This window comes from Hippocampus comes, unplaced genomic scaffold, assembly GCF_001891065.2.
Source record: "Hippocampus comes isolate QL1 unplaced genomic scaffold, H_comes_QL1_v1.1 scaffold83, whole genome shotgun sequence".
NCBI lineage: Eukaryota > Metazoa > Chordata > Actinopteri > Syngnathiformes > Syngnathidae > Hippocampus > Hippocampus comes.
In genome coordinates, this window is record NW_017805281.1 from 47501 (window position 1) to 62500 (window position 15000).

General features: G+C 39.2%; 3 protein-coding genes and 1 long non-coding RNA gene across 7 annotated transcripts in view; 3 read left to right on the forward strand and 1 right to left on the reverse strand.

The window, feature by feature from the left end:
• stard14 (START domain containing 14) overlaps nucleotides 1–5541 on the forward strand; it is an 8637-nt gene extending 3096 nt beyond the window's left edge. Inside the window, exons 3-6 of the mRNA XM_019871209.1 lie at nucleotides 681–784; nucleotides 1836–1953; nucleotides 2510–2562; nucleotides 5207–5541. Of these exons, the coding sequence (XP_019726768.1) occupies nucleotides 681–784; nucleotides 1836–1953; nucleotides 2510–2562; nucleotides 5207–5419 (488 nt within the window). The 3' untranslated portion in view covers nucleotides 5420–5541. The remainder of the gene's footprint in view (nucleotides 1–680; nucleotides 785–1835; nucleotides 1954–2509; nucleotides 2563–5206) is intronic.
• On the forward strand, nucleotides 2569–5057 carry LOC109516560 (uncharacterized). Its single transcript, XR_002168360.1, has 2 exons — nucleotides 2569–3837; nucleotides 3981–5057. It is a non-coding gene; the product is annotated as an uncharacterized LOC109516560 (long non-coding RNA).
• A 1032-nt stretch (nucleotides 5542–6573) lies between the features above and the next one.
• On the reverse strand, nucleotides 6574–10642 carry pdzd11 (PDZ domain containing 11). Of its 2 annotated transcripts, none has more exons than XM_019871427.1 (6): nucleotides 10541–10642; nucleotides 9864–9961; nucleotides 9546–9686; nucleotides 8694–8792; nucleotides 7662–7722; nucleotides 6574–7275 (listed from the first exon to the last, which is right to left on the reverse strand). In XM_019871427.1, the coding sequence occupies exons 1-6, from the start codon at nucleotides 10599–10601 to the stop codon at nucleotides 7241–7243; spliced, it is 495 nt and encodes a 164-aa protein (XP_019726986.1). In that variant the 5' UTR covers nucleotides 10602–10642; the 3' UTR covers nucleotides 6574–7240. The 2 variants fall into 2 exon arrangements, with proteins under 2 accessions (XP_019726986.1, XP_019726987.1); XM_019871428.1 differs by lacking the exon at nucleotides 10541–10642 and adding an exon at nucleotides 10136–10159.
• Nucleotides 10643–13129: 2487 nt separating this feature from the next.
• The window catches only part of gdpd2 (glycerophosphodiester phosphodiesterase domain containing 2), a 13911-nt gene continuing 12040 nt past the window's right edge, over nucleotides 13130–15000 (forward strand). The window contains exon 1 of one of the 3 annotated variants that reach the window (XM_019871234.1): nucleotides 13130–13375. The gene's annotated coding sequence lies outside the window, so the exon portion shown is untranslated. The other 2 variants (XM_019871235.1, XM_019871236.1) reach the window with 2 other exon arrangements.

Sequence of the window (15000 nt, forward strand, 5' to 3'; positions counted from 1 at the left end):
ATCTTGTTTCTATAGAGTTTTGTCCTCCGGTTAGTGGGTAACTGGAGCTTATCCTAGCTGATATCAGTTAAGATTACCTTTAACTGAAAGCTGTTAAGTATCATTTAATCATATCAACTAGAAAATCTAAACAGGATTACAATTTCTTGTTTGATTGATTGATTGTAGACTGTTTAACAAATTAAAGTCCAACAATTGTAAAGTGGCCCTTGTATCCTTCCATTTTTTTTTTTAATTTATAGGCAGACCTCAAATGATAAAGTTTAGGCTGAGTGGGGTAGACCCCAGATTGTTTGCCAAGCAATTGCAGAGCAAATATAGACAAGCAAATATCCATCCATCTTGTTTCTATAGAGTTTGTCCTCCGGTAGTGTGTAACTGGAGCTTATCCTAGCTGATATCAGTTAAGAGGATGGCTACACTCCAAACTGGTTGCCAGCCAATGACAGAGGCTTTTCTTCATATTTCCATGGTAAATCCTGAAGCCTTGTCAGGGTGTCCCTGGTCATTTCAAGTCATGAGATTCATGTTGACACCTACAAAAGGATGCAGGAGGCCCCTGAGATCTATCCAGAGTGTTTGTTGTCACAACAAGGCCCAATCTGAGAAAGACAAACCAAAGGGAAACCCGCAAAGACGCCCTAAGATCACCCTATCTTTTTGTTTTTTGTACCGGGCAGGGCGTTGTCCAAAACCGATTAGGAACCGGGATGTGGTGACCCTCCGCTCGTGGCGAGTGACAGACAAGGAATACCTCATCATCAACTTCTCGGTCAAACACCCGGTAAGTGTTCACCATGCAAAACTGAAGTGATTTGAGTCCATTGAAAAAGTGAAACTTGTGTATAACAAAAATGCACTACACACAGTGTAAAATATTTCATTTTGTTCACAGTTTAGGAACTATATCACATGCTATATCAAAGCCTCTAATGGTAAAATTTGTAATGTCGATTAAGTCCACTAATTTTTATTTCAAGAGCACATTAAAAACATTCCACAGCTGAAACAAAATGACAATTGAACATAAAACATAAAAACGATTGATATAACTTCATTCAAAAACTATGAAAACAATATTTGAGTAGTTCCATTAAAAAAGTGAAACTTGTGTGTAACAAAAATGCACTACACGCAGTGTAAAATATTTCATTTTGTTCACAGTTTAGGAACTATATCACACGCTATATCAAAGCCTCTAATGGTAAAATTTGTAATGTAGATTAAGTCCGCTAATTTTTATTTCAAGAGCACATTAAAAACATTCCACAGCTGAAACAAAATGACAATTGAACATAAAACATAAAAACGATTGATATAACTTCATTCAAAAACTATGAAAACAACTAGGACACTACAGTGAGGGCTCAAGTATCATGCCGTGTGGAATGCCAAGAAATTAAAATGGATTTTAGGGTGTGTTTGAAAAATGCACATCAAAGGGGCTTGTGTTAGCGAGGAATTTGGGACTGGCAACAAAAAAATGCCTTCTCACCTCTGAGCTTTGGTACCTCCGTGAGGGGCTGAGCAAAACCATTTCGAGATTTGAAAACAAATAACAGAATCTTGAAATGCACAGGATGCCTGTGGAGGGGGACCAGAATTGGAGTCATGCGCTCCCTCTTACGTGTTCCCGTTGAGAGGCGAGCAGCAGCATTTTGAACCCACTGGACACGTTTGGGGGGGTTGGCGGGTTGGTTGGGGAACTGGCTGACTTCAAAGTAAATTGGATTGTGATAATCTAGCCGAGATATTGGACGCCCTATTAATCTACTGTGATGCATCCAACGAAGATTTCCCATTTAGACTGTGACACATTGTCCATTCCATTCCAGAAATTCCCTCCTCGCACTAACATGGTGCGAGCCGTTTCCATCCTCACCGGCTATTACATCGAGCCCACAGGGCCAAACAGCTGCAATTTCATTTATCTCTCACAAGCTGACCCCAAAGGTAAGATGGACTTTTCCAGCACCAATCAAACAAATTGGATTTTGTTTTTTTTGGTTTGTTTGTTTGTTCAGGACATGTATTTCCATATAAATTATCCATGTTCAAATATAACTGCTGAAGACTGAGAACGAGGTAGTGCTCAAGTATGGAGACACAAGATTAAACAGTTTTTCACCATTTAGTCTGATTTTTGGGGGCGGTGCTAAAATGGACCCGAATGACTTTGCACTAGGGCGTCGGGCCTGAGTACTCGTCCTGAGTGTGAAATAAATGAATAAATTGTGTGTTTTTGAGTGCAACTGTGACTTGCAGTTAAATAGCTCGCTACGCCTACACATGGACGTTTTATTCTTTGGATAGTGCACTGGCATGGCCACTTTCGGTCAGCCATGCGTGACCGTATGACCTGTTGGTCTTTGAAATGTCATACGAAAATCTGAAACTAATGACAGAGCAGAACAAACAGCAAAAGAATGACTGTTATTTTTTTAAATGTATTTTAAAATGGAATGTATTTAAATGTTAAGTTGAACATTTTGCACTATTTTTCTCTCAGGTTTTCTTCCAAAGTGGTTGGTAAACAAAGCTTCTGAAGTCCTGGCGCCGCGGGTAAGTCATGACACGAGCTGAGCTACATCAGGGGTGTTCAAAGATTTTTTTTTGCACCACAGACATAAAATGGTGCTTACTCGGTTTATGACAGTAGTCATGAACCACATTTCCCGGTTACCAGTAACGCGCAATGAACAGGTTTGCGAGCAGATAAATACAGGACAGGGTGTTCCAAAAAAAAAAAAGAGAGAGAGAGAGAAAGAGAGTTGAATAACTAGGCAATGACATGTCCTAGGGCAGGCAAACCAAATTACATAAGCTTTGTGTTGGGAAAAAAAAAGTCGATTTGTTCATGAATTTTTTCTGTGCTTCCCGCGAGTACAGTAGTTAAAATAAGTAAAAGTCAAAATATTTTTTAAAAAAAACTGTTTCCGTCAAACTTTTCCCTTCAATTGGCACTGTACTCGGGGCTGCTCATTCTGGTGTGTGTGTCTTGGCCACGGGGGGAAAATTTAAGGCAGACATTCTAATATATTATTCTCGAGAGTCAGCTAATTTTTCAGCTTCTCAGTACAGCAGTAATATTAGTTGTTCTCCACAGAGGATAAAGAATATATGCCTGTGAGTAAAGTTCTGTCTTTTAATGTGCATTGCACCATTGTTTGTGTTCAGACATCCGTTGCTAAAAGCATCACAACACTGTCATTCATCCACTCATCCAAATGCTAATTGTTAGCCTTGTTAGCCCGTATGCCTATGGTGTTTCCCGTTGTATGTTAACAAGAAGCTAGCAGAGGGCTATTTAGTTGTTTTAAGTAAACATTAAACCCAGTTAGTTTTTACACAGTCTGTTAAAACTTGAGATCATTTCAGCAGCATTTGGCTGTGTCATTACGCTACAAAATGTTGTCAACTTTGTGGGAACACTTTGGATATTAAATGATGCACGTATTTGCTCGGCTTTGTGGGCATACAGTCGTGATATTTCAACTTTTTAATTTTTTTTCCATGATGGGGGAGGGACTCAATGTGGCCTTATTCCTCCTGTGTTTGGTTGTGATATGATGTGTCAATGATTCGATTGCCCTCCAGATGTGCTTTCATTTGATTGTTTTTCATCTAAATTAGTGTTTCATAGGTGCGTGTTAAAAAAAAGGTTTCGTGTGTCTCAAAGGACAATGGTAACCATAGAAACTGGTTTGAGTAGCCTGTTCTGTTGAAGTCGCTGACAAAAGAGCTCTTGAAGTCTCAGCCGGTACAACTAGTTTACCCAGTTTCACACACACACGCACGCACGCAAACTGTGACGTGACTGTGCGCGCACGCTTGTAGGTCCATGCGTGTGTGAGCTTGTGCGTGTGCACGCGTCGAAAGTGTGTGTGCTGGAGTGTTTGTGTGCATGCCTGCGTGATGTGCGCTCGCGCGTGCATGTGGCAACGCTTGCGCGAGCACGCGTGTGCATTCGTGTGGGCGAGCACTTCTGAGAAATACATTGTTACCGAGTTTAAGTGATTTTTCGCCAATGAGACGTGACGGGTTACAAGGGCGTGCCTCGGGGAACGTTGACAACAAATTAGATGACGACAATGAGGAAATAACTTTTCTTTCGTGAGAAGCGACACGATTTGTCAGGAGGTGGCAAAGTCAGACCTGCGGGTCACAAACGGGCGGCCGGGCATTTATGAAGCAAGTTTTTAGATCGCATTTTTTTCACCAACTGCCCATTTAAAAACAAAACATTTTCCTACGCCTGCCATAGACAATAGACAAACATATTTTTCATATTTTCACCCCCCCCCCCCCACTGGTCGATCAAAACCGCCTCTGTGCATACCGAAGTAAGCTGTTGCCACAAGGAGGTGAATACAATCATGCAGTCGTTGAAGAGTGTCAGATACTTATTCATATCTGCTGCAATTATGAGGTTGCCACGGAGATGCTGCTTTAAATTTCATCAAGCGATGACAAGCATTGTGCTGAGAAACACTTTTCAGACTTAACCACCGACATAGAAACTAAAGGAAAAAAATTGACTACTCCATCTTTCGAGCTGAAAACACATTTAAAATTAGTAAAACACATTTTTTTAAAGCATGTCTTCGCACCAGTTTTTACTCTATTGCTTTCCGGTGATTATCATCTTACATTACTTAGAGGGAACGTAAAGAAGACTGGCTCGCACAATTCTCCAAATAACTATGAGTCAAACAGAGTTGAAGAATTACACAACTAAATGTTCAAGCCTACCAAACCACCGTCAATCATTCCGAAAGTCCATTAGCTTAATGCTAACATAGAATGCGAAACACCATAAACGGGCTAATCGAAATTAGCCTCAAAGTTACGTTAACATACAGAGCATCACTTATAAGCAGAGTAGACAGCAATTTATGAGTGAACCTGCTCTGCGTCTTCTTGCTCTTCGTCGTGCTGCCTCTCTTCCAGTAGAGCTTCGTAGCGTCCGGCATATTGTGGCGCAACGTGATGCCACACAGAAGGCACAAACCGTTAAATTCTGACTTCTCTGTATTGTTAAAAAAAAAGAAACAAAATCATACAAAAAGATGGCTTAAAAATCTGCGATATTATACGGTATAAATCTAGCTACGGTATTTGTATTTACATACCTGTGACTTCCATGATACTTTTTGTCAGTAAGTGTTGGTCTTAAAATGAATTATCATTGCCCCACCACGTCCAGGTGCTGAAATGCGTGCACGATGCGGGGAAGCAGTATCCCAAGTGGAAGGAGCAGAACAATCCGGATAACAAGCCGTGGCTGTACCCCGAACAGTGCAGGCTGCCCCGGATGAACCCGGCCGAACTCGCCATCCAGCGGGGCGACTCGCTCGAGAATGTGGACGAGAGCGCCATGCTGGATGAAAGTTTACAGATGTCGAGGGACAAAAAATGACCCTCACAAATGACGTGTTTACACATTTTGAAATCACCTCAGGAAGTGCTCAAATAAGCTAAACGTGTTTTTTTCCCTTTAATAAATACAGTAGCACACCTGTTGGGCAATTTTGTAGCACAAAAAAAAAAAATCAGGCCTTTTTGTTGTTTTCGTGTTTGAAAGTTCATCGTTTGAAGAAAATAAAAACATGTTTTTTTAATATTTTTACTTTTGGTGGCATACTTCCTTTTTTTTAGTGCAATTAAGTAATTGTATATAGTTTTTGTTTTGTTTTTTTTGTACCATGTTATTTTAATACCTGCTTACCTGATGGATAGAAATGTCTTTCATAGCTCTGTTGTATTCATTTAACCTTTACTATTGAAGAAAAGAAATGAAGCCTGGTGCCAGACGGATTTTTCTGATGATGTTAAGATGATGTCTGCTTGTGAATTTTGGGGGGAGAAAAAAAAAAAGACCACATAAAAAAAAATAAATAAAATTTGGTTAAAAACAAGATTAAGTTTTGTCGTCTTTGCTTTTTCCATGTGTGACTGATTAGCGCGTCCAGCTCACAGTGCAGAGGTCATGGTTTAGATTCCGGGTCCTGGCTTTCCTCCGTGGAGTATGCACGATGCCCCCATGCCTCCATGGGTTTTCTCCGGGTACTCTGGTTTCCTCCCACATTACAAAAACATGCACTACCCAAAGTCAGCTGGGATAGGCTCCAGCATACCCTCGACCATTGTGAAGATAAAGTAGTTCAGATAATGGATCGATGGATGGATGTTTTTAACAATGATTTGGAAATCATCCATCATCCTGATTACTATTCCCACATTCTTAATCGAGGGCTCCTATTGGCTACTCATGAAACAATCAAAGTGCTTTTCCATTTTTTGGGGGGTATATTTTGGGAATACTGTACTAAATACTCTGTTAAGAAGTTTGGGGGTCAATCATAAATGTCCTCTCTTTAAAATAAACCTTATTCATCTTTTTTTTTTAACCACAAATATGAATTCTTACATTTTTTTTCATTACTTCAATGTTATCTTAATTAGCGGGTGAAACTGGTTTTCTTTCTAAAGCAAACGTCCAATTTTTCAGTTACGTAGGCAATAGATTTCCAAATTTCACACCAATGCGAACACTGAATCCACAGAGAAAGCTGACTTTTGAAAAATGATTTTATATATATTTTTAAAAGGTACAGAGGAAAAAATCATGACATGAGGGTGAGAAAAGTGGCAGGAAAGAAACGGTGCTACCGCAATCTTTCAAAAATATCCAGTGGCGTATCAATCAAATCCAACATGGCAAATCATAAATACTTATAATTATGTAGTAAGGCTGTCATCTATTTACAATATGTAAAAACTGCATGTACAAGAGTGTCATTCTTGACATATTGGATGAGTTGACTTTCACAGAAAGCTCCTGCTGTCTTTATTAGTATTTTTTTTGTTGTGTGTGGTACCTTGATATTTACATTTCACACACACACACACACACACATGCATTTCTACCTAGATTAGCCGATATTTCTGCACATATGAGCTGGTCTAAAACTGCACATCTCTTTGACTTAAAAGCCTCGTTAAAGTGACGCTCTATTGACTTCATAGATTTGTGTGAGTTCAGATATGCAAATGAGCTACATGAACCGCTCCAGTGAAACTGAGTCAGTGTTAAGATGACTGAGCAAGGCCGTGAGTCACAAAAAGTGGGTTTGTGTGTGTGTGTGTGTGTGTGTGTGTGTGTGTGCGTGTGTGAGGGTCAATGGCGTCACAGCGACGCATCACGCACAGTCCTTCGTTTCTGGCTCTCTGGTGCCACCTAGTGGACAGTCCTCTCCTTCTGCCTCTGGTAGTCTGAAAGGATTACAATAAAACTTAAGTCATTAATTTGGAACACTGACGATTAAGATAATTGTATGACAGTTACCACAACGGTCATTATAATGCACTGAATATAACAAAGAACGGCTACACATGGGTCTTGCATACAGAATAAATCCTGAAAAGCAGGCTCAACTGTTATCATGCAAGTGCAGAGTTAATTTTGCGATTGACTTATTTTGTTGATTCGGTATAATACTTCTGAACGTCATCAGTATTCATGTCAACTATTTTAGTGTTTTGTGTCAATTCGCATTTCTCATGCAAGTTCATGCACTTACATTTTTGAAAAATAAATCAAATCTTCAAAATGCAGATTTGTAACTTCTCTGAGGTGTGAGACATGTCAGACAACTTACTGTAAGGGAAGAAGCGGACCCTCATCAGGATTTCGCGTGCGGTCTTTAAAATATCCACAGCCTGAAAAGGCACACAGACACACACACACACGTGGACATTTGTGGTGATAGTGAAAACTCTGCCTCATGCAGACAGTTCATTTGCGACACGGTCAATGATGTGGCGTGCCATTTTTCATAGATGTCGCATCAAATGATGACGTTGAGGAGTCCTCAAAACATTAAAAATCCTATAAAAACTTTTGCCACTTCATCCTGACTCTTTATGTCTGTCAATCTCTTCTGGCGGGAGGTGCTTGCATGTAAACAGAGGAGCCTGCATACTGTATTGCAACGTAATTTGCTTTCGTGCATAAATACATTTACATAAAGGTGTCGAACTCCGGTCCTCGAGGGCCACTATCCTGCATGTTTTAGAGGTTTTTATCCTCCAACACAACTGATTCAAGTTATCAGGATCCTGCAAAGCTTGCTGATGAGCTGATTAAGAATTAAATCAAGACCAACTTCTGTTACTGCTAAGAGGTGAGGTCTCATCTGTCTCTATGTGTACCCGTATGTCTGTCCTTTACTGCCGCCCGGTGGCCAAGGTGTGCTATTTCTGTTGTTAAAAATCACAAGATTTTTGTTGTTTTATTGTGGGGGTCAGGGGGCGTAAAGGTTTAACGGCATGTTTATTCACTTCAGTGGACAACGATAATTTGGGATGAGCGTTTTGAGTGGCCACGGAATAAATTAAACAAAATCACGCAACCACCGTAATTTTTTTTCCATGTTCGTTCAATGAAATTAATGTCCCTCCCCCATAGGAGAATATAAGAACATCTCTATCATGCCAATGGTTGAACAAACATCTTAAAAAATATAAATATATTTTTATAGTCTACTTGAGCTAGGATGTGGTAAGATTTTAAGAACAGTTAGGATTATATCCGGGGGTTTTTTATATGACAGTGGGGAATCATCTCCTCTTGATCACAAAAAACAGCAGTTCCACGTATTTCTTCGATCAAGCAAAAAAGTGCGACTTACTCTGGAATGTTCAATGTCTTGGAAGTCCACCTCGTTGACGGAAAGAACTTGGTCTCCTTCCTGCAGTCCTGCTCGGTGGGCATCAGAGTCTGGAACCACCTGATAACACACACAGAGAAATGCAACTGCCAATAAATAAATGTTATTAAGTTCAGTTTTAGGATGGGGATTTTTTTTTTCATTTTTAGCAGCTTCCATAGTTCAAATTTCGACGCGATACATCAACCTGAAGGAACTGTGTAGAAGACTTGAATTGTGATCCAATTTTGAGGGACAAAAGTTACATTTGGACGATTCTGTTTAAAAAAAAATTAGTTTTTTTTTTTTTTTTTAGAGCCTACCCTACATTTTTCATTGAAAAACATATCTGCACTTTCTGAAATGCCCACAACATGGCACAAATGCCTGTCTAATAGAAAAGTAGTTTTGCTTACCGCTTTCTGCACACACATTTGAATGAATGTTTACATATCAAATCATCTTTGACACATTTATTTTAGGGGTAATGTTATAAGATGGCTTTGAAATCCTATTAAAGTGTTTTTTTTGACCGTAGTTGGTGGTAGTGGGTATTCTTGTATCTGTAACAAAATCTTATATACCGGTACATACATTTTGGGAGAGGGGGGCATTTGAAAAGGCTTCATTAGTTTTGTTTTTATATAAATAAAACAAAATTACAGCAAATTAAGACTTGTTTTGAATCATTACATTGTCATTAGCTTTTTTCATTTTATTGAAGGTTGAAAAGAAAATCTTAAAATTGAAATGGGATTTTTGTGACAAAAAATCTGAATTTCGAGTTGAAACCCATATCGCTTAGCCTTGTGCGACAGTGAAACACACACATACCTTGGATATGAAGATTCCCAGCTGCGAGGCCTTGCCACCGCGGATGTTGAAGCCCAGCTGCGCTCCCGGAGGTTTCTTCAAGACCACGGTGCGAGGGAGGAACTGGGTCAGCTCATTGTTGTAGTCGGGGTGGCGTACCCGCTGAAACAACACCAAATTAAAAACTGTTAATTATGATGCAAAATTGACTTAGAGGTCATTTTCCACTGCAATTGCTGTACGACACTGTGTATATGTTATATTATATTGTATTAGAAAACCTGTCTTCAGTAGTGATTATTTTACAGGCTTGCAAGTGTACTAACATTTGTAACTTGCCTCTTGAGGAGGAATCCATGCTGGTGGGTTCTCATAAGAGGGCAGGAAGACCACAGGGAGCTGGTAGTCATCATAGGGAATCTTCTGATCCATTGTCACTGCACACACGTAAACAAGTACAATTACACAGGCACACACTCACACACGGTTCAAAACACAGAATGGATTAATTCGCATTTCAAAGTTAAGGTTTTTAAATTAAGGTTTGTGCTCAAGGCCAGAGATTGGGTTTCAAGTGTGTCAAGCTTCTTCCCTTCATCCCCCTTGCTTACTTCAATGAGGCAACTTTTAAAAGTGTTGGTCTCATCAAGTATGGAAACAAGTGCAGACGATCGAAAGATACACAACGCCCTTTCATCACATTGTCAGCTAACAGCTACATTAAATGACAGGTCCACTCAAAAGTGGGAATTTGATACTTTTGCAGTTTGGGTGAAACACGAACGAAACAAAATGAAAACATTGTCGTTTCACTTGTAAACAAGACGACAGATTGCGCTAAAGTTAGCGTAGCGGCTAGCCGCGGCTGGAAAGCAACGTCAAACGGACCCACTTTGTCGCAGTAATCACACGTTGATTCACTAGTATAATCCTCAGAAAATATACAAGGACCTACAGCAAATACACTTTAACCGTTCAAGACGAAGACAAGCTATAAAATTAACGTTTCATCTCACCAAACGGCTCTACCACTGAGAGCCCACCACTGCTTCTTCTTTTTACGTTACAATCGGCCATCGCGCTTAGTATTGCCCCCTGTCGATTGGTGAGAGAGTTGCATGAAGCTTCGCCTGTGTCCTGTTTAACCCACCGCAGTCCACGGGTCGAAACAGACGCGACACGCCTTCGAACTGCGTGCCTACGGCGATGATACGATAGTGCAGACCTACGTAGTCCCAGACATGACATTTAAAAAAACACTTTGTGCACATGTGTAACTTATGTATGCACGAGGAACTATTTTGTGGGCACGAACTAGTGAGCGCATGGACTACTACATTGTGTGGATAGAATAGTTAGAAAGTACACACGAAGTAGTTGTTCCCGCGCATTAAGTAGTTAGTGCGTGTGTGCGAAATAGCTGTGGCTCCTTGCGGCTCACTTGAATAAGAAAATTTAACCCGCCTTCTTTCAAAGTTGAAAGGTCGAAGGAAAGCCACGTATTGGACAGAGACAGCGGGATCGAATTTTATTTTAGGCACGGGATGAGTTACAAGGACCATGAAAAGCTTGCAAGGAATCGCTATCACCGAGAGACGTTTGAATAGGCCGTTGAGAGCCAGCTCGTTTCACTTCGACTTGGACGACGGGATCGATTTTATTGTTCAGCAACTGCAATGCTAAGAGAGGGATCGTGGCTGCTGGTGGATGTATAAGAAATAAAACTTTTGGTCATGCTATCAGAAATTAATGTTAGTATAAAATAAAAATGTCAGATGCAAGAATTTATGGGGTTTTAAAGGCACTCATTAGATCAGGGAAAAGCGAGTCAGAGAAGGTGTGCTCGATTTTTTTGTCTTCTTCTTATGGAGTGTCATGGCGGTTGGTAAGAAACCTTCAGGTCCATTACCGCCACTTACTGGTAAGGAGTGTGAACCAGGTATGCCGCTAACCTTTTCCTCTGAAAACACACGCACACAAAACGTTATGTTATGTTATGTTATGTTATGTTATGTTATGTCAGAATATAACTTGCCTTCTTTGAGATTGCATCCACGTTCTTGTTTCCCTCCATGCCATCCAAAGCTATCATCAGCTTTCATTATCAAAGAATATGGCTACAATACTCTCTCTATTCACTTGCCCCTTTCTGACTTTGTGCTCCAAACATATGACTGGATCCAAAATATCCCTTCCTCTTCTAAAACCACTCTGACATACACTTCGATACCCATTCTTTTCACAAAAAAATACATCAGCCTATCGTTCTCATTTATCATCCTTTCCATAACTTTCCATCAATTGGATTTTGATGCTACTGGCCAATAATTTCCTGGTTTTGGAGGATCTTCTCCTGCTTTTGGAATTAGAATTATCACCGCCTCTTTCCAACTCTCTGGCAAGTTTCCTTCTTTCCACACTCCATTATAAAATTCAACCAAAGTATCCCAAGACGCTTCGCTCATCTGCTTTATCATTAGATAACATATTTCATTCTTACCAGGTGCATTCATTTTAGTCTTTGACAGTGCTTTATTAAGTTCAGCTCTTGTGAAAAGCTTAAGAAAATGTTTATAGGCCGATCTTGTTGCCAGCAGTCCTCGTCCTTACATCATGGAAAGTCTTTCGATATTTATGTTATGTCCTTGTTTGTCGTAGCGGCTTGCTATTGCAATACGAGTGTAGCCTGTACTACTGGAGACAAATTCCTTGTGTGTTTTACATACTTGACCAATAAAGATAATTCTGATTTTGATTCTGATTGTCACAAATATATCCCTGAAGAAGGTGATTTTCAGTTGCTACTTTGTTTTCATGAGTAAATGAGAGTTTTGTTTTTCAGTGTATTAATTTTGTGTTGCTACTTTTGAAAAAAAATATATTCAGGAACAATGTATTTTTTTGGTGCTATCTCTGCTCCCTGGGTCCTGGACAGTGAAAAAGTCACAAATGTTACTGAAGTTAGGGCTCTTTAAATGTAGTGAAAATGCATCAATTTCTTCCTGTCTCAAGGCATTCATGGGGAGTGGAGGAACAACTAATTAATAATTACGATACAGGTGAGGCAAAAGTATGCACCCGTTGACACTGACAGCTGTGCACAGCTAGTACTACTTGCAAAGCACTAGACCCGAACTAGGAGAATGTATGTCACGAGTAATGAGTCTCAAGTGTCAACCCTCAAGTCGCAAATACTGTGGCAAAAATGAAGAAAGTCAAGTTGAGTTGCTTGTAAGCACTGAGCCAAACTTAACTAATGCATGGCTTGAAATCATCAAAGCATGTTTTTTTTTGGGGGGGGGGGCGGGGGGGGGGTTAACCATTGTGCCAAATTGTCAAATGGGGATTGTATGTAATTTATACCAAAAAAAAAATCTTGCAGTATTTTTCGTTTGCACTCACTGTGGTGACCCTTGACAGTCCCAACTTTTGGACTGTGTCCTTCAATTTTGAAGTGAAGAGATATCGGTGCTTCTGCTACTCGCAGACTTTTTTTTTTTTTTTTTTTTAAACACAAGTTTCTGTATTTCTACTTAAGTATACAGTGTCATTTTTTTTTTTTTTTTTTGCACAGTCTGGTTTAAAAGAGCCCGAATGGTCTGGTTTGACTGGTTTGATAATTTGACTCATTAAATGTGAGGTGTAATTAAAAAAAAATCACTATCTTTGCGATCCTCCCTCCCCCACCTGCCTTCTAATTCCGTTTTGGGTTACGTTCCACCCTCCCCAGCCTGCGCTATTCATCGGCGACTTTACATTCTTTTCACGGGTGCACTCAGTCCTAATGCTGAAAAACACAGACGGCACGGACACTTTTTGCATTCTGCATAAAAGCCCAGTGGGATTTAATGGTGAGTACACGCCATACTCAACTTTTAAAATTATCGGAGGGGGAAAAAAAGAATAGAAAGGCTGCACATTTAAAGATCTGTTCAGACATGCATGTCATGCGTTTGTTATCGGATTATCTTCGAGACAAAGACCTCGATGATGTCTCCTTTGAATGATTCACATTCTTGAATGTGTCAGAGAACAATAATGCATTGTTTAATATTGATTAATGAGCAATTTTATGTGTAATCTCTTTTGTTAATGTGCTATTTTATTAGGTACAGGATGTTTATGTAGGAGAACATGATTCCTATTGTACTCATATTTATGCACGCTCATTTAACTCCACTTTATTAAAAATGTAATTCCATCTATAGCCAGATTCTTTCATTTTCCACTTTTACCCAATAAATTAATGCAAATAAAGTAACAATATAGAAAAGTCATTTTTAAGGGATTTTTAAAACGATAAAAATGCAAACCTCTGTTTGAAGTTGGATTTTTCCTTGACAAAAATGAAAAATGGCTTTTGAAATGTATTTGTCTTTTAATACAACCAAACAAGAAAAGCAATTTTATTGAATAAAAGATGGTATAGAACTAAAATAAACCTGACATAAGGAGCTACATGCGTTACATTGGACAACACAAGTTAATGTCTTATCACAAAAAAACAAACACACACACAAAAAAAAAACATCAGATGAAATATCTGGTAACATGAAATGATGTATAATTTTCATTTGGCAAGATTCATTTTCCCCTTTTAAATCTCAAAATCAAGAAATGAAATTACATTTCTGTATTTTTTTTTCAGATAAGAATCTAAACTTTTCAGTCACCATTTTTTAAAGTAAATACAACAAAAATGTAAAGTAAAAATGCAAAGACAGTTATTTTGTAGAGTTTTTAAACAAAGAGATGTATGATTTTAATTGGATTGCCACAAATAGTTTTTATTAAAACCTTTTGATCCAATAACTTAGGAAAGACATTCTATTGTTGGGGATAAAAATGATATGTTCAAAATTTGAATGATAAAAAAATGACATGTTAACTCTTTATGATGATACAAATGTTCTATAAAGTGCTTAGTTACAGCTGTAGCTGTTGTGAAAGCACTATATTGATAAAGATGTATATTGTATTGGATTGAATCTAAACAAATTTACAAAAAGGGAGAACACAGAAGTACGAAAACAAAACCAAACTAGAAGTGCTTCTGCAAAGCGGGAAAGAAGCACCGAAGACGAAAGTCACAGAACAGAAGTACTTCAAAACATAAAGAGACTGACATAAATAAGACAAAAATATCAAAGCACTGGCAACCATCAAAAGGACAAGTGACGCAACAGACCGACACCGCGGCAACACCCAATTAGCAGCCACTGCCGATTGCCAACCAAAAAGGTGCACACCCAGTACACTATTGTTTTCCCACTTTATCAAAGACCCCTTTGTGATTGTTTGGAATAGTCAGCCCAGCTCCTGCTGTCCTCTCCGCTGTGTCAGTGTTGTGATATCAGCGTACACTCTCAAAGCTCCAGTGCAGTTTTCATTGTAAGTTAAGTCAGTGGATCTCTGCACAGCCAACCTCGATTGATGGCGTTATTGAGCCTGGATCGCCTTAATGCAATTAAGGGCT